Source organism: Rattus norvegicus, chromosome 20 (genome assembly GCF_021556685.1).
Source record: "Rattus norvegicus strain SHRSP/BbbUtx chromosome 20, alternate assembly SHRSP_T2T, whole genome shotgun sequence".
In the NCBI taxonomy this organism is placed as follows: domain Eukaryota; kingdom Metazoa; phylum Chordata; class Mammalia; order Rodentia; family Muridae; genus Rattus; species Rattus norvegicus.
The window spans coordinates 7,310,881-7,329,626 of NC_141553.1; the positions used below are offsets into that span (position 1 = coordinate 7,310,881).

An 18,746-nucleotide genomic window follows, 5' to 3' on the forward strand; every position below is an offset into this window, starting at 1 on the left:
TTGTGAGCTTCTGTGTGGCTGCTGGGAACTGGATGGAGCCTCTACAAGGAAAGCAAATGGTTACTGAGATCTCTCAAGCAGTTTTGTTTATGTATTTTGGGTTTTGGGGACAGTGCTTTACTGTTACTGAGCAGAACCAACTCTCTCTGTGCCCTATGCCTGAAGTTTTGGGTTTTTTGTTTGATTGTTGTTTTTTTGAGACAGGGTTTCTCTGTGTAGCCCTGGCTGTCCTAGAACTTGCTCTGTAGACCAGGCTGGCCTTGAACTCCCAGCCATCTCCCTGCCTCTTCCTCCTGAGTGCTAGAATCAGAGGTGTGCTCCACCACTGCTTTGGTTATTTTTAAATCAGAAAAGACAGTGAGCGATGTCAGACGCTGACTCAGAAGTGTGGTCTTGAACATTCAAGAGCTTTGGACAAAGAATGCAAGCGCTCTCGTGTGTGTGAGTTACTATGTCAATCCTGTGACAAAGCCAGGGACAAAGGGCTTATTCTGCCTGAAGGTCAAAGATGTAGTTCATCATGGTGGCTGAGGTGACAGCAGGAGCATGAGGCTGCTGGCTGCACTGTATCCAGTCAGGAAGTGGAGAGGCATGATGCTGGTGCTGCCCACATTAGGGTGAGCCTTCCCAGTCCGAATTAACCTAATCTGGATGCCTGTGTAGGCAAGCCCAGGAGCACGTTTCTTCAGTGACTGTAGACCCTGTCAAGTTAATAACTGATGCTACCACTGTATCAGCCTTCCTCAGCACACACGGGAAAGATGCCATGCTCCCAGCAGGCTGTCACCCAAACGCTCCATCCACTCCGAACACACCAAGGCCTCTCCTGTCTGCCCACTCAGTGTTCTACCTCAAGTATGTTCCCCCCTCATTCTGAGGGTGCTGGCTGGAGACAATGCTCTCCACATCTTAGCTGTGTAACTTCCCCTCAGTAACCCCAGGAGTCGCAGAGGGAGGAAGAGCAGAGCACAGCCTCAGCAGCCTGTCAACCTGTTAACCAGTCCCGCAGTGCTCGGGTCAAGTCCTGTCACCTTTTTAAGTTGCTGTCTGCTTGGCAATTATTCCTGCCTCTTCACCTCTGAAGAAGTCTGCCAGTTACCATGGGATCTGGGTTGCTATTTCTCTTTTGTGCATTTGTTCTCTTTTCTGGGAGGACAGTGTGTGTTTTGTAACATTACTTAGAACACAGAGGAACGTAAAACACCGGACCGCAGCAGGGCTTACTAAGGAAACTGCTGGAGTGGGTCAGAGTCCTGAAGACACAGCCCGACCTAAGCACTCCAGCTGTTGTCTCATTTAGCCCTAGAGCCACCAGCAGCCATCCATTCATTTTGTCCCTGAATCTTACAGAGAAAGAAACAGAGCCTAGGAAAACCAGTATTTCATGCAGAGTCTTGTCTCACTGCAAGTGGGAATGACAAGCAGGATTCATATTCCAGAGTACAACCAAGAACCTACACCAGGGCATGGCAGGGGCAATCTCAGACAGCGGACTGTCTGTCTAGCCCACACCAGGCCTTACGTTCTGTCCCAGCACCACATAAAATCGAACATGGTAACAGACACCCATAATCCCAACACTTGGGAGGCAGAAGCAGGATGATCAGAAGACAAGCTACATGGTAAGGTCGAGTTCAGCCTAGGCTTTAACATACATCTCCAGAAAAAGAAATGTCTGTGATATTAAATTTATATTATTATTCTCTTAATTCCCAGCCAGCCACACACACAGAGCACCATGAAGGAAGTCTGTCCCAATCAGTGTCAACAATTCACCTGTGAGAGCAGCGCTTCTGAATGCTGAAGAGTTTAAGAAAACAAAACCAAACCCAAGAGGTACAGAGACTGCTTCCAATAAACCCAGAGTTCATTAAGACTTCAGGACTTGAAGGGCATGGGGGTATGAATCTAAAACTGTAATTCAAACTACAGGCGATGTCACTAGCAGAATCCATACAATTTTAACAAAGTTCAGATGCCCTCCTGCTCTCTCTTGCTCTTACCTCCTTCCCCTTCTGTCCCCTCTCTCCCCATTCCCTTCCCCCTCTTCTCTCCACATGCTCATGGCCGGCCTCTACTCTATTTTCCTCTTTCTCTTCTTCTTCCTTCTCATCCCTATCTCCTCCTATCCCTCTCCCCCTGCCCAGCCCCCTCTCTTTGCTCCTACTACCCTCTTAACTCCCCTCCCCATGCCCCAAATAAACTCTATTCCATACTAAAAAAACAAACAACAACAAAAATAGTTCAGATGCAAAGCCATCTTGATTTAAATATTCTTACTTAGGCCTTGGAAGTTCTGGGCCCAGAGGTTTAGCTTAGTGGTAGAGCACATAACTGGCCACAGGAGGCCCAGAGTTAATCTCCATCTGAGCTTACCTATGCTCACCAAAGACAACTTTTCAAAGCACTCTGGAGATTCCGGCTGAAGAGACTGAAGACATCTTGGGCTAAAGAGGGAGACCCCGGCTCCAAAAGTAAAACAACAAGGTAAACAGCTTCAGTTACCAAACCCGAAAGCGAGCCTACCACACAAGGCTTCTCTGGAAGGGAAGAACATATCCTATGTATGTACTCCACAAGCACGTCCTATGTTTATATGCATAAGTTCCCGACAGAGAGGGTAATTTAACTTTAGCATGTTAATCAAACTAGGACCAGGAGAAATCAAAGGAGAAGATTAAAAACAGGCATTAAGTCAGAAACAAAGGAATTTAGTGAGTCACTAGCTTTTAAGAAATGGTCAAAAATGACCAATAAGAATAATGGAGTCATTAATAGCTAAAGAGGGCAGGCAAGAGAGAACTGCCCTGGCTGGAGGAAAGGGTGGGGATGCCGCTGAAGGCCGGCAGCCACAGAGATGGCCGGCAGTCATAGCCCACGTCCAAAGCACAGCATGGCTTGGGCATGGGAAGGCAGGCCAGGGTGGCACAGCTGAGAAGTCTGATTTGGGTTGAGTGTGCACATGCGTGGCATGTGATACCTGTAGGTAGGTGACTTCTTTGACTGTGTTCCATATTAAATAGAGGCAGGGTCTCTCAGGGGAACCTGGAGCTCACTGATTCAGCTGGTCTAGCCACCCAGCTTAGTCTTGGGCTCCTATGCTGGCCTCTCAAGCACTGACTGCAGGTGGGTTCCATGCCACCCAGCTGAGGGTCAGAACTCCAGTCCCCATGCCTGCCTGACAACTGCTTTACCCTGGACCATCCCCTCAGCCCCCAGTGTGTTGAGTTTTAGAGAGGAATGTACATTGAGACCACCACCATCTCCAACTACTACACTACAGATCACCTAAGGCTCCCGGTGGACAGCTGCTTAGACTGCGGAACATGAGAATAATGTAATAGGGCTAGAGATGGCTCAGCAGTTAAAAGCACTGACTGCTCTTCCAGAGGTCCTGAGTTCAAATCCCAGCAACCACATGGTGGCTCACAACCATCTGTAATGAGATCTGATGCCTTCTCCTGGCATGTGTGAAGACAGCTATAGGGTACTAACATACATAAAATAAATAAATCTTTTAAAAGAATGTAATAAGCATAAAAATCAATCTTTGTTTTCCAATCAATAAGCCAAGAAAAAAAGCTAAAGAAAACAGTCTTACAGTTCCCATATCCAAAGTCAGACCTCTGAGCACAGTGTACTCCATGCATTTATAAGAAAAACCGAACACACCCACTACTGTACCATATGTGTACGAAGTTAGCAGGCTTTACAGATTTTTAGAGTTCAGTATGTGTATGCATGTACGTCTGACTGGGAATGTGTCCACATGTGCAGGTGCCCTTGGAGGTCAGGATCCCCGGAACTGGAGTAAGAGGTGGTTGCAAGCTACTCAACATGGGTGCTGGGAAGCCATCTCGGTTCTCTAAGAGCACTATGTGCTTTTCTTACATGCCGGGTCAGATCTCCAGCCATAGAACTTAACACGTTTTAAAGACGTATTTATTTACTCGCTGGGTTTATGCCTGTGTACCACATGTGCACTGCTCATGCAGGCCAGAAGGAGGCAGATGCAGTTCCAGATGCAGACTCTCTGGAACTGCAGTTACGGGCAGTCATGAGCCACCATGCGGTTGCTGGGAGCTGAACTTGGGTCCTTTGCAAGAGCAATCAGTGCTCTGAACTGACTTCCGAGCCAACTCTCCATTCCAAACTTAGGAAGTTTTAAAAGCACATCCACCTGGGGTTGGGGATTTAGCTCAGTGGTAGAGCGCTTGCCTAGCAAGCGCAAGGCCCTGGGTTCGGTCCCCAGCTCCAAAAAAAAAAACAAACCTAGCCTGCCACTTCCGAGTGTCATGAGCGTGCTGTGAGGAGAAGGTGCCACTTCCGAGTGTCATGAGCGTGCTGTGAGGAGGAGAAGGTGCCACTTCCGAGTGTCATGAGCGTGCTGTGAGGAGGAGAAGGTGCCACTTCCGAGTGTCATGAGCGTGCTGTGAGGAGGAGAAGGTGCCACTTCCGAGTGTCATGAGCGTGCTGTGAGGAGAAGGTGCCACTTCCGAGTGTCATGAGCGTGCTGTGAGGAGGAGAAGGTGCCACTTCCGAGTGTCATGAGCGTGCTGTGAGGAGGAGAAGGTGCCACTTCCGAGTGTCATGAGCGTGCTGTGAGGAGGAGAAGGTGCCACTTCCGAGTGTCATGAGCGTGCTGTGAGGAGGAGAAGGTGCCACTTCCGAGTGTCATGAGCGTGCTGTGAGGAGGAGAAGGTGCCATTCCTCTATGTGAGCTGACAGGGATAACTACCCTCTCCTGGTTCTAAGATGAAGTCCATATTGTCACGGCCATCAGTGATTAACCTACTGAAGCCCTCTGGGTGCTTTAAGTATCTCCTAGTCTAGGAAATACCAAAACCTTTGATATAGACAGACGGAAAAGAAAACGTTCTTAAAAAATAAACTAATACCTATAAACTATAGTTAATCTTAAATTGCAATGAACACACACTGAAAATCATACAAAATATTACAAGGGGAAATGTTTCAAACCACAACTAAAACAGGCTTAGTTTCAGTCCTAGGCTGAGGTATGAGAGGAGACTCCCTCTGACCGACCATCCTAAGTGCTTCTGTGCGTTGCAGACACCAAGCTCCCCTCCCTCTGACAGAGAGCACCACCCAAAGATGGCGAGCAGGCCTTCTGGCCTCCTCTTCCTTTGTCTAGTGTCCAGAACACTACAGCTGGTACATGTCTGTGCAGAGCCCAGCACACTGTAGGGTGCTGCTCTTTCCTAAGAATGAACACCACCTTCAGTTCCAGGAAAGCCTCGGCTAGGTGTCAGGCCTTGGCGACACGCGTAGGATGAAAAAATACAGCAGATTTCCTTACTGTGGTTACACTTTATATCATCTCTCCCAACAAAAACATGAAACTTCAGTGAAAAGTACATGACAGACACACAGGCACAGACAGACAGCTGTCTGTTCTTTCACTGCCATAAATTGATCAGCTAATTTTAAGACCATTTCTCACTTTCAATACATTTTAGAGCTTTCATTCCCTCACTAGAAATACAGTGTACCTGCCACACAACACACGGCCCAGTGCGTCTGTGCACATGGAAGCAGCCCGTGAATTTGGACAAAGGCACACAAAGTCCTTCCTGCTGATCTTGCAGTTTTCTGGAAGTTAAAAATGAAAGAGAGGCTAGGAGGTGGCTCAGTGGGTAGTGTTTGCTGTAGAAGCATGAGGACCACGGTTCAATCCCCAGCACCGATGTAAGAGCGGGGTGTGGGGGTGCAGGCTTGCACCAACAGGTAGCTGAGCAATGGTGAAAGAGAATGTTGACCTCTGGCCCACACACACACACACACACACACTTGGGCGAGGAGACCTGCACGAGGCACGTGTGCACCTTCACACCAAAAATAAGAAAAACAGCATTGCCTAAACACATCCATCATCCAAGCGAGCAGTAGAATGTTCCCACCGTTCCAGGAAGGTCCTCTGAACCCCTTCTGTGCACCACGGCCCAGCCTAGCAGCAGTCCTCATTTCTACCACGTCTTGGTTTTGCCTGTTCCTGTGTATTCATAAAGTAAGTATTGTGTCTGGCTTCTCCTGAAGCCTGTTTCTGAGTTCCCTCTGTTCTGCCGTGGGAACCAGCAGTTTCTTTCTGCTGCACCGGAGCTGCTGTGAACATCCTGTACCAGCTTCCTGAACGTATACTCTGTTCGTCTTACTGCAGCCTGCTTCACTGAAAAGGAAAAGGGAGAGGGAGGCTCACGTTTAAATGAACCAGGATAGCTAAACACACAAATGCACACAGCATGTATCTGTGCATATATTCATGTATGCATACTCATATGCACACTTATGTGGTCATATGTAATATAGGTAATAATCTATATTTATACATGAAACCAAAATCACTTTGAAGATTTATTTTATGTGTATGAGTGTTTACTCTGTATGTAAACACACTCAGTGCCCACAGCATCGTAAGAAGGCATCAGAGTCCCTGGAACTGGAGTTATAGAAGGTTGTAAGTCTCCATTGTAGACGTTGAAACCAAGCCTGAGTCCTCTACAAGAGCAGTAAGTATTTTTAATTAATTAATTTATTTTTTTATGTAGGGGTACTCTGCATGTATGCCTACATTCAAGAAGATGGCATCAGATCCCTTTTAGAGATCTTGTGAGCCATCACGTGGATACTGGGAATTGAACTCAGAACCGAGCCCATCCTGCCTGCCTCTCCCCAATGCATTTATGTATGTGTGTATTGCAATGAGTATTCCTAACAGCTGCCCACAAGAAAAATATGTTTGAAGAAGTTTCTGGGTTCACAGTGGCACTAAACCTAAGGTAGAAAGGGTGGGGCACCTCAGCTTTGCTAAGTGTCATCCTACCTAGGGTACAAGGAGACCTGAAGCGCTGCTCCACTACTGAAGCAAATCCGTCCTCACAAACTCTTCCCAAAACAGCTTCAGAATGCTGACTGGAATCCTAATACACAATAATCTTCTATGCTAAAGACAAAACCCTAAATCTGCCAAAGATCACAAGACAATATTTATTGTCTTGCACTGTCACAAAGTCACACATGGAAATAACCTGCTACTGTCTAACATGGGTAAAGAATAGTCCATGCTAGAGCATGGTCCTGTTGGGCATCAATGGGAAGAGAGGCCCTTGGTCCTGGGAAGGCTTGATGCCCCAGTGTAGAGAAAATGCCAGGGCAGGGAGGCGGGGTGGGTGAGTAGAGGAACATCCTCATAGAAGGAGGGGGAGAGGAGAAGGGATAGGGGGTCTCCAGGGGGGAAACCACAAAAGGGGATAACATTTGAAATGTAAATAAGTAAAATATCCAATAAAAAGAAAAGACTATTCCATGCTTATTCAAATATATATGCTGATAATAACTCCATCTCGGGACTGGAGAGATGGCTCAGAGGTTAAGAGCCCCGACTGCTCTTCCAGAGGTCCTGAGTTCAAATCCCAGCAACCACATGGTGGCTCACAACCATCTGTAAGGGGATCCGATGCCCTCTTCTGGTGTCTGAAGACAGCTACAGTGTACTTATATATAATAAATAAATAAATCTTTTTAAAAAGAGGGAAAGAGTTTGACTCAATTTCCACTGTATAATTTCAACTGACAATAGAGAAAAGGCTTCATTTCCAGGGACACCAACGTTAAAAAACACAATTTTTTTTTTTAAATAAAAAGATTCCACTACATCCTCAAACTTAAGCCTATTAAAGCCACCCTTCCGGGGGTTGGGGATTTAGCTCAGTGGTAGAGCGCTTGCCTAGGAAGCTCAAGGCCCTGGGTTCGGTCCCCAGCTCCGAAAAAAAAAAGAACCAAAAAAAAAACCACCCTTCCAAATCTCCGATGTTCCTCCAGCATCACCCCCTATGTTAAGGGTGTCTCCAGAGAACGCACTTGCTGCTACAATCCCTGGCACAGCCAGAGCGGTGCTCGGAACCACCCAGCCACCTCATTTTTACTACACTGAGCCAAAGACAACTAGGATGCCACTGATCACTAACCTTTCTCTCCTTTAAAACAAACCAGAGGGTTTAGATTTTACTAAAGGCAGGTTTATTTCGAAGCTGCTTTGGGGAAGGTAAGCTCACTGGCCCTAAGGATCAAGGCCAGAGAAGGTGCCATGGGGAAAGGGGGAGAGGTAGGAGAGGGAGAGGGGAAGGGGGGCCCTCCGAGAGAGAGAACAGTTGAAGGACTCTGTAAAAGATCAATCTGAAATCTGCAACCCTGCTCTGACACTCACACGAACACAACGTTTCACGGTAGCCAAGATGGAAACCTCACAGGAGGGGCTGCAGCTAAGAAAGCCACGACGCAGGAGCAGCACAGCCTCTCCAGCCTCTCATCTTCACGAAGAAGTTTGCTCTTCTTTGCAGACACTGAGCAACTTCGACACTACGGGAGGACAACTCCCAAGGTACTGCGCTCAAGTAGGAAGAAGCGCTCGGAGACTTGGCTACTCCAGGTCACAGCTGTATGACTGTTTACTTAAAACCATCATTTCACTCTGAAAACGCATCTTTCTCATGCCTGTAATTGTTTTCTAAGAGAATCCTGATGAAACCTTGTGCAAAAACAGTGCAACTTCAAATCTCTATAATCTTCAACTTCTACTACAATTGCCTAGTTTTACCAGAGGACTAAAACTTTTTCTTATTTTTTAAATATTTTCCTTCCAGACCAAGGGTAAAAAGCAGATACACCAAATGTGTAGCCCCTACACTCCCTCTGGTGGTCCTTCACTCTCAGGAATTAAGTGTTTCCTGAAAGACTAGCAGTAAATACTAACTTAAGCATACACTGACTGTAAGGCGGTTCTCTTCGGTACTGTGGGACAGGACCCTGCTACGGACTTACTACATATGGGATTCCATATGTACTTCTGGCTGCTTCTGCCTCCAGGGTGTTGGGATTAGAAAGGCATGGACTACAACAGCACAACTCAGTCATCTTAAACTGTAAGAAGTATTAATTGTTTTGAATAGTGCCAAGTTTAGTGTTCTACATATTACTATAACGTCGTTAATCTATGGAGTACAACTGCTAGAAACCTGTTAATACATGTGCTCTCTAATAATTCCACTTTAACCTATCTCCCTCACAGAACTGGCTTCTAGGCAAAGTAAACATCTTGTTTGCAGGTTAACTCACACATACGAAGTTCTTGTTCTAAATCAATAGTTACAGGACCTACAGATCATTATCCACCTAGCCTCCTGGGCACACAGACTGAATGTTTTAAATATCTGAGGAGGTACATATGGCATGTAGTGAATTGAAAAGGCACTAAAAGCGGGCTGGAGAGATGGCCTATAGTTTGGGAACACCAGTTATTCTTCCAGAAGACCCAAGTTCAATACCCAGTGCCCACACAGCAGCTCACAACTGTCTGTAATCTAGTTCTAGAGGATCCAACGCCCTCACAGACATGCACACAGGCAAAACACCAATGTGCATGAAAGGAAAATAAATTTAAAAAACAAAAAGCAGTAAAGGGCTGGCACTGTAGCTAAGTGGCAGATCACTAGTCTAGCATGCATAGGCTCTGAATGGAATCCCCAGGGCAGCAAAGATTTAAAAAAAAAAAAAAAAAAAAAGCAATAATGTACTACTGAGAATTTCAGAAATAGGGCTGGAGAGATAGCTCAATGGTTAAGAACACCGACTGCTCTTCCTGAGGTCCTGAGTTCAAATCCCAGCAACCACATGGTGGCTCACAACCATCTGTAATGAGATCTGATGCCCTCTTCTGGTGTGTCTGAAGGCAGCTACAGTGTACTCATATACAATAAAATAAAATCTTAAAAAAATAAATTTAAAAAAATTTAAAAAAGAGTATGTTGTTTAAAAAAAAAAATTTCAGAAATACAAAAATCTAATTACTGATTGGTTTGCTTAGAAAGCTCAAAACCTTGAGAATTACAAAATGGAGATATTTGCCAGTGTGTATTAGAGTCAGAAACGAGAGTCTGAAGAAACCGAGGCCTGTAGAGCGTGTTTTTTTTTTTGTTTTTTGTTTTTTTTTTTTTGTTTTTTCCGGAGCTGGGGACCGAACCCAGGGCCTTGAGCTTGCTAGGCAAGCGCTCTACCACTGAGCTAAATCCCCAACCCCACGTGTTCTTAACAGCAGTAATTCACTTAAGGGTACAGCGCTTGCTTAGTGCTCACAAGGCCCTGGGTTCAATCCTAGGATAGAAAAAAAACAGAAGAGGGGAGAGAGGGGGAGGGAGGAAAGAAAGGGGGAGGGGGGAGGGAAGGAGGAGGAGGAGGGAGGGGAGGAGAAAAGGAAAGGAGGAGGGGGGACAGCAGAGTAAAGACATTTACTAGCCGTGTCCAGACTCAAGGAGCTACACTGGAGGGAACTGCCTGAACAACAGAATGGCCCAGTCTCTTTACCTGTGTAAGAATCAATGTGTGCTTAATTCTGAAAGAGAAGTGCGGTTGCTAATTCAGACAGACAAAGCAGACAAAGCAAACAAGCACCAGTTATGAGAATACCTCAAAACTCGACTTTCACATGGGCTTTCATTCCACAGGTATGTTTCTAGTTCAAGCACACACCACATGCCTTTGTGTAACTGGATGAAATGAACTATGAAGGGCGGGGGAGATGGCTGGGCAGTCAAGGGTCAGGCTCTGAGCCCCAGCTCCTGACCTTCAGTGTCCTCTTCTGGCCTCTGCTGCTGCCAGCACTGTGCATGCAAATGGCATGCATGTATGTACAGACATACATTCAGGCAAAACATCCATACACATAAACATGTATGTACAGACATACATTCAGGCAAAACACCCATACACATAAACATGTATGTACAGACACACATCAGGCAAAATACCCGAACACATAAACAAATCTTAAAAACAAAAATATTAAAAAGTAATAAGCTTATGGTCTTTGGAACATTTATGCAGCACCTAGGATAAAACATTATAAACCTTCCAATTTCATGTGGTAGAACACTAAAGTAGAATTAAGTCACCTAAAGCAATGAGAGAGAGCCCAGGGAGGGTGAGCCGGCTCTGCTGGGGAAGAGCCCTGTATCAGCTTTCAGACTCTCAGAGCTTCAGCTGACTGAAGCTCGGCGGCACACATCCCCCTGACTCGCCTTCAGGAACTAACGACACAATACACATTCTTTTCCAGCCCAAGAATAAAGAAAATCTTCAAAAGTAACTGGGGCTGGAGAGATGGCTCAGCGGTAAGAGCACCCGACTGCTCTTCCAGAGGTCATGAGTTCAATTCCCAGCAACCACATGGTGGCTCACAACCATCTGTAAAGAGATCTGATACCCTCTTCTGGTGTATCTGAAGACAGCTACAGTGTATTTATATATAATAAATAAATAAATCTTTAAAAACAAAAAAAAAAAAAAAAAAAAAAAGTAACTGACTTGCCCAATCCCGAACCCTAGGCTTTTCATGTTGAGGTGGTTTAAACTGTCTTTAAAAAGAAATGCTGGCTGGTGATACTGCTCAGCGGAGGAAAGAGCCTACAAACCAAACCACCGGAACTGGAAGTCCAGGACCCACACACGGCAAGAGGAAAACTCCAAAGCTGTTCTCTGACAACCACACCTGTGCCAAGTTCTCTCACAAACACTGACCGAAAGATAAAATCTAAAAAGTGACTAGAGAAACATCCTTTTGTTAAATGTTGGAATGACAAAAGCCCCACTAATGAATCTATTGTGTTAAAACAATTTGCAGAAAATATTCCTGGATTAACTTAAAATTACCTCAAGTGGCTGGGCAGTGGTGGTGAACACCTTTAGTCCCAGCTCTGGGAGGTAGAGGCAGGGGGAATCTCTGAGATGAAGGACAGCCTGGTCTCCCGAGTGAGTTCCAGGACAGCCAGTGCTACACAGAGAAAGCCTGTCTCAAAAAACGAAGCAAAATTAAAAAATAATAATAATAATCTCAAGTGGTCCCAACTAATAGCTAACTCAAATTAGCTAGATGAATAAAATGATTGTTCAATTAATTAGTGTAATTAAATAAAAATTAACTGTGCTCTGAAGTTCAACATCTCTGAAGTATAGATTATATCCAAGGCAGTTACCACACATGACACATCAGAAGACAAAGGGGAGAACACTAATTGGAGTGTTTCTAACAAACAATATTACTATTAACCTTTGTACTTAAAAACAGCTAAAGCACCCCATTTCTGTAGAACCCCCCAAAGTGAAAGCTGTTAAAAAAGAGTGTTAGGTTACAGAACTTTATGTATGTTTTAATGGAATAGTAAACTCCCAGTAACAAAGGAATAAAACTTTGATATTTCAAATACCAAACAAAACAAAAAATACCGCGCACGCGTACACACACAAACACACACACACACACACACACACACACACACACACACACACACAAAGCATGTTGGGCAAATGAGGAACAGGTTGGAGAGTAACAGAAAACAGTTAAGTGAAAGTATTACAGGGTAAGAATGTCCCACCAGAATAAGATTTTTCTCCCCCAAGTCATTTCTTGAATTGATTCAGACACCACGAGGAAAAGCTACAATTTTGTAACAACAACACATAAAGCTAACAGCAAGAAGTGGGAAGGAAGAGGCAAAACACTTAACCCAAGCACACCTTAACCCTTCCCTTGTTCACAACCCTGTGAAAATAGAGACAATGGAAACAGACACTCTCTCCCACCCCTAGAGAAAGCAAAGAAAGCGCCCATTCGACGCCCAGCCCTAGTTCTCTGGAATACACACTCCTGAAAGGGAAAAAAAAAAAAATCCCCAAACCACCAGCTCCCAACTGCCGCATGCAGAATTTACTGAATGGCGGCCAAGCGCTGTACACACTGTCCCGAGCCCCGCCGAGGGCTGTCCCAAGTTCTGCACGCTCTGCTTACGATCTGTACCTTCTTCCAACGCGTTCGCCACGGTTGCAGACACCAATGATTTAAAAAACGAGGCGCAAGCGCCCCACCTGGCTCATCCACAGGCGAAGATGAGGAGGAGGAAGATGATCACAATGCATTGGGCTCCCTTAGATTCATCCCTCCAACACACACAAAATGCTGCGTTTGGAGTCATGCACTATGGCCGGAACAGGAGTGGTGATAATCGCTGGGCCGAAGGGAATGAAGACTCCTAAAATAACTTTTATTTCCTTAGTATTATTGAGAGGGGGTGGGGTGGTGAGAGATGAGCGTGTGCATCAGAGTCAGAGGTGTGTGTTTGTGTTGTGTACACGTGGAGGTCAGAGGACAACTCGCGGGAGTCGGTTCGCCTTACCCACCATGTCAGTTCCGGGGATCGAACCCATGTCGTGTCACGCTTGGCTGCAAGCGCCGGTACCCGCTCAGCCACCTCAGAGGCCCGTACAGCAACTTTTAATTGGCCCTTCCTCCTCCGGACCTCCGAGGCCCTCGGGTCACCTGCCTGCCTGGTGCGAGCCGGCTCGGGAGCGGCAGGTGAGGGCGGTGCCCGGCCGGCACGCCCATCGCGCGGCCCCGCGGACGCGGCGAGGCGCTCCGTTATCCGCGAGGCTCGCAGGGCTCCGGAAGGCCAAGTTTCCTCCGCGTCCGGAGGGCGGCGTGGCGGAGCGACACGGGGCTCCCCGGACCTGTGGGCTGCGCGGGAAACAAAAGCCGCGCGCGGGCGAGAGAGCCGGCGCCGCGCTGAGGGGGACGCTGGTGAGGGGCGCCGGCCGCTCCGCCACCCACGCGGGGCCCAGGCCTCCCGCACGCCCCGTCCACGCCACCCCAGGGAAGCCGCGCTAGGGGCGGCAGAAGCGGGACCGCGAGCACGGGGCCGGCTCCCGGGTCCGCCGCGCGCGCGCGCGCACCATCCCCGCGGCCAATGGCGCCCGTACCTGTCGCCGCCGCCGCCGCCGCCACTGCGTCCCTCGCTTCGCGTCTCTCCGCCGCGCGCGCCGCTCAGCCCGCCCAGCAGGCCGCCGCTCCGTCCGCACGCTCGCTCGCTCGCTCAGCCGCGCGCCGGACACCGCCGCCGGAGACTGGCAGCGCCCGCAAGCCGGCTAGTGCGCCGGGCAGCGCCCGCCGTCGTCCCGCCCCCGCCGGCCGCAGGACCCGCCTCCCATAGGGCCGCGGGGCTGTCAATCCGCCCCCAAAAGGCGCGCGGGCTACCGCTCCGCCGGTCCTGATTGGTGGCCGCGCACTGTCTATGCAAATGAGCCTCCGCCCCGTTCGTTTGCATCCCCGCCTCTTCACCGCGGCCCACGTGTCTGGCCCTTGCCCTTTGTGGGGGCCGGAGAGGAGGGATGGAGGAAGCTGACTGATACCTCTTCTCGTTTGCCTCCAGACAGAATACGGACCAGACAAGCGCCTACCTCGTCCGTCTGTCTACCCAGCCCGTCCTTCACGAGGCCGCAGAGGTCAGGCCATGCTGACCCCGGGAAAATAACCTCATGAACTTAAAGATGCTCCTTTAGAGACTGGGAAGAATCCGATCTAGCACCTCTCTCTGGACACCCAGTGGGCGTGAAGACCACGCTTTCCCTTGGGATCTCTGCCTCTGCAACACAGCAGGTAATGAGGTCAGAAAAGAACCCAAAGGATGGGCTGTTGAGCCAAGTTCAGCTTCAAGATGGCACCCCTTCCCCCACCAACTCGCCACCTCTGGGTGACTCCTCAGACGCTCAGATGCTGCACCTTGGGACTTCAGCTCTAACTGTTGGTTTCTTAAAAGATTTTTAGAAGAACGTTTGTGATGAGTGTTTTGCCTAAGGAGGGTGTGTCTGTGTGTGTGTGTGTGTGTGTGTGTGTGTGTGTGTGTGTGTGTGTGTATCCTGTGAGTGCAGTGCCCAGAAGAGGGCGTCGGATCCCCTGTCACTGGAGTTGTAAGCATCCTGTGCTCTCCCAGAGGCTGGGAAAGCAACCAGCAAGTGCCAGTGCTCATAACAGCTAGGGATCTCTCCAGACACACACACACACACACACACTCTCTCTCTCTCTCTCTCTCTCTCTCTCTCTCTCTCTCTCTCTCTCTCTCTCTGGGAGTAAAAGTCCCAATTGCCTATGAAATGTCTTGTAGCCATGTGAGAATCCATGTTTCCTGGTTCCACGTCTGCTTTTTGTTTTAGTTTTGGTTTAATTTGTATTGTCACACTTTAGAACTCAGGAAGATAAATGCCCCCGTGTATGGTGATATATATCAAATGTCTAAATGTCACCATGTGGGTGATCATATGGTCCTTCTTTCCCTATCCTCCAAGACGACTGTGGAAAAGACAAAACTGGTGTAAAGACCCCTGTCTAAGACAGGGGTCCTCCTCAGTCGCTCGCCTTTCCTCAATGATTGGAAACCTCCTTTAACCAACCTCCTGGGGAGTGGCCACATGAATTCAACAACACGCCGTGGATGGCGACTGTTCTGCTCACCAATGCCAGTTGGTTAAGCATCTTCTTTGCTTACTGAGAGCAAGGAGAATACAGGGAGGTGAGAAGGCACTGGACCGGCTCTCAAAGGCTCCAAGCTAGCAGACAGGGACAGCTACACCTCAGTAATGTTCCAGGGACTGTGGCACATGTCCGTAAAGAAGAGGGAAGGCTCTGACCAGGGAAGAGAATCAGCATCCCCCTTCGAGAGGCTTCATTGAACAGGTCACATTGAACCCACTCTCCGAAGTTGGAAAAAGACCTTTGCCAAACCAAAAGCTGTAGATAAGGGACAACCATGGACTCAGCTCCATTTGGCAAAGGGTAACACGTGAGCTACCGAGGCACGCAGACCTGGAACGGCTTAAGGAACTCAGCGAACAGCTAGAGGCTGTGTGGGCCAATCTGCACAGCTATGCGGACTGTCACGTGTTCTGAGACGATGAGGCTCTCCCAGGGGGAAGAAAAGCCCAGGAGGCTGCCAGGCGGTGTTGTAACACACCAGAGCGAACAACAGGGGCTGTAGATACAGCTGCAGGCTTTTTTTTTTTTTTCTCTTCTAGGCCAGAATCTGCGGGGAACAGTCAGTTCTACAGTTTTGATGGGAATCTAGCTAGCCCCACCCACTCCCCCAGAAAAACCACTCTGGCCACCAAACCCACCTTCGCCAGTATTTCCCCTAAGTGTGTCCCCTTAGGACACAAAGACACCTGGCTGTGGGAAGAGAGGCCCTAACCCGAGGCTGGCTCCGAGGGTGTGTCACCTTTTTTCAGTGACGCACAGGTCCCGGTGCTCCGCTTTAAAGTGCTGCTGTGGTCAGCTTGACATAGTAATCTTTCAACAAGGGGCCCTGTGTGTTCTCTTTGCACCAACTGTTGCAAATTACAACAGCCACTGCTTACAGTCTTTTTTTTTTTTTTTTTTTTGTACCCGAGTTTGCCCGTGATAGAATTCAAACCACATCTCAGTCTTTTTTTTTTTTTTTTTTTTTTTTTTTTTTTTTTTTGGTTCTTTTTTTTTTCGGAGCTGGGGACCGAACCCAGGGCCTTGCGCTTCCTAGGTAAGCGCTCTACCACTGAGCTAAATCCTCAGCCCCCCACATCTCAGTCTTAAAGCGCTCGGCGTCCACAAAGTTTGTTCCCACAGCACAGGTAACTTGAGGCTCATAGCTATAATGTGACATCGATTGATTGATTGATTGATTGATTGATTGGCCCTTGCTTATTCGATGCAGATTGGGGCCAAGGAGATGCCTCGGCATGTAAAGGTCTGTGTGGTCAAGCCTGGTGACTTGCATTGATCTCTGGATTTCGGATAAGGAAGGAAGAGAAAGAACGCTCTAAAATTGGCCTCTGACCTCCATAAACTGAGCATACCATCACCCCCCCTTACCTACACACACTCCATACACACAGAGAAATAAATGAGGATCGGGGAGGGGGCCCGATCGGAACCTTCTCCAGGTGGCCTGGCTAGGAAGCCGGCAAAAGTTTATTCAAACTCAGCCCACCTAAATCCTGTTCTTCCCACGACAAATCCTCAGTGATGGGAGACCTTTCCCTAAGGCCGCTGTGCGCAGGGAGGAGATACTCTTGGAGGAGTCAGAACCCATGGTGAACTTTGTCTCTGCCATTGCATGGTTACCCTCTTAAATGGTTTGTCGTCCATATTGGAAAGGTCTCAATCATGGTAAGTATGAATGCGTTCTCTCTCTCTCTCTCTCAAAATCTCTCTCTGCTTCTGGGACGTCAGTCAAAACACAGGGTTAATCTCCCTTGACCTCTTTCGCCTGTGTTTTGCATCTTTCCTCCTCTCCTGCCTTGTTCTAAATCCTTTCTCTGTTTTGGCTCACAAATTCTCTTTCCAGTTTCATGGGACTTTTTTTTTTTTTTTTTTTTTGGTGGAGTGAGGGGTAAGGTAGTCAAGGTCTCATTATTTAGGACAGGATAGACCAAACCCATGGTCCTCTTTTTAAAAGAAAAAAATTATTTTATGTATATGAGGACACTGTAGCTCATAGAAGAGAGCATCAGATCGGATTACAGATGGTTGTGACCCACCATGTGGGTGCTGGGATTTGAACTCAGGACCTCAGGAAGAGCAGTCACTGCTCTTAACCTCTGACATCTTTCCAGCCCAATGGTCTTGTTTTTTAAAAAGATTTCTTTAATTCATTTATTGTAGCATGTGTGTAGACACACACATATATTTTACTGTATATATTTGTGTATATATGTACATATGGTATATATTAGTGTATAAAAATACACACATACTATATATACATATATATATTTATATTTATATTTTGTTTCCATCTATACCTGTGTACCACATGCATGCCTGGTGCCCACAAAGTCAGAAGAGGACCTAGGTCCCTCTAGAACAGGAATTGTATATAGTCATGGACTACCGTGTAAATGCTGGGAACCAAACCCAGGTCCTCAGAACCCTTGACCTATCTCTCCAGCCCTGAGGTTTATTTTTTTAAAAGATTTAAAAAATTTTTTAATTTAGATGAAGGTGTCTGGAGTTAGGAGACCATGAATACAGGCACCCTTTGAACCCAGAAGAGACCATTGAATCCTCTGGGGCTGGACTCGTAGGTGGATCTATGCCGAACCCAGGTGCAGAGAACCAAATTCAGATCCACTGGATGAGCAATTCATGCTATCAACTACTCAGACATCTCTCTGGTCCCATAATCCTCCTTTTAATTTTTTATTGCATGTGTATTTGTGGGCGGGGGTAATGTGTGGTGTGTGTGTGTGGTAGTGTGTGTGGTATGTGTATCTGTGTGTGTGGTGTGTATGTGTGTGTGGTATGTGTATCTGTGTGTGTGTGGTATGTGTATTTCTGTGTATGTGTGTGTGGTATGTGTATCTGTGTGTGTGTGGTATGTGTATTTCTGTATATGTGTGTGTATGTGTGTGTATCTGTGTGTGTGTGGTGTGTATATGTGTGTGTATGTGTGTGTGTGGTATGTGTATCTGTGTGTGTGTGTGGTATGTGTATGTCTCTGTGTGTATGTGTGCTATGTGTGTGTGTGTGGTATGTGCATATCTGTATGTGTGTGTGGTATGTGTTTGTGGTATGTGTGTGTGTGATGTGTATGTGTGTATATGTGGTGTGTGTGTGTGGTATGTGTATGTGTGTGCTATGTGTGTGTGCTATGTGTATGTGTGTATATGTGGTATGTGTGTATATGTGGTATGTGTGTATATGTGGTATGTGTATGTGTGTATATGTGGTATGTGTGTATATGTGGTATGTGTGTATATGTGGTATGTGTATGTGTGTGGTATGTGTTTGTATGTGTGTGGTGTGTGTGGTGTGTGTGTATATGTGTGCTATGTGTGTGTGCTATGTGTGTGTGTGTGGTATGTGCATATCTGTGTGT

At 47.2% G+C, this 18,746-nt stretch overlaps 1 protein-coding gene across 5 annotated transcripts in view; it reads right to left on the reverse strand.

The window, feature by feature from the left end:
- Fkbp5 (FKBP prolyl isomerase 5) overlaps positions 1-18,746 on the reverse strand; it is a 120,266-nt gene that overhangs the window by 70,947 nt on the left and 30,573 nt on the right. Inside the window, 1 exon segment of one of the 5 annotated variants that reach the window (NM_001012174.2) lies at positions 13,822-13,908. The exons of 2 other annotated variants lie outside the window; for them this stretch is intronic. Coding sequence is in view for 1 of the 3 variants with exons in the window: in XM_087597650.1 (XP_087453776.1) it covers positions 13,246-13,272 (27 nt within the window). In the remaining 2 variants the exon portion in view is untranslated. 5 annotated transcript variants of the gene reach the window in all.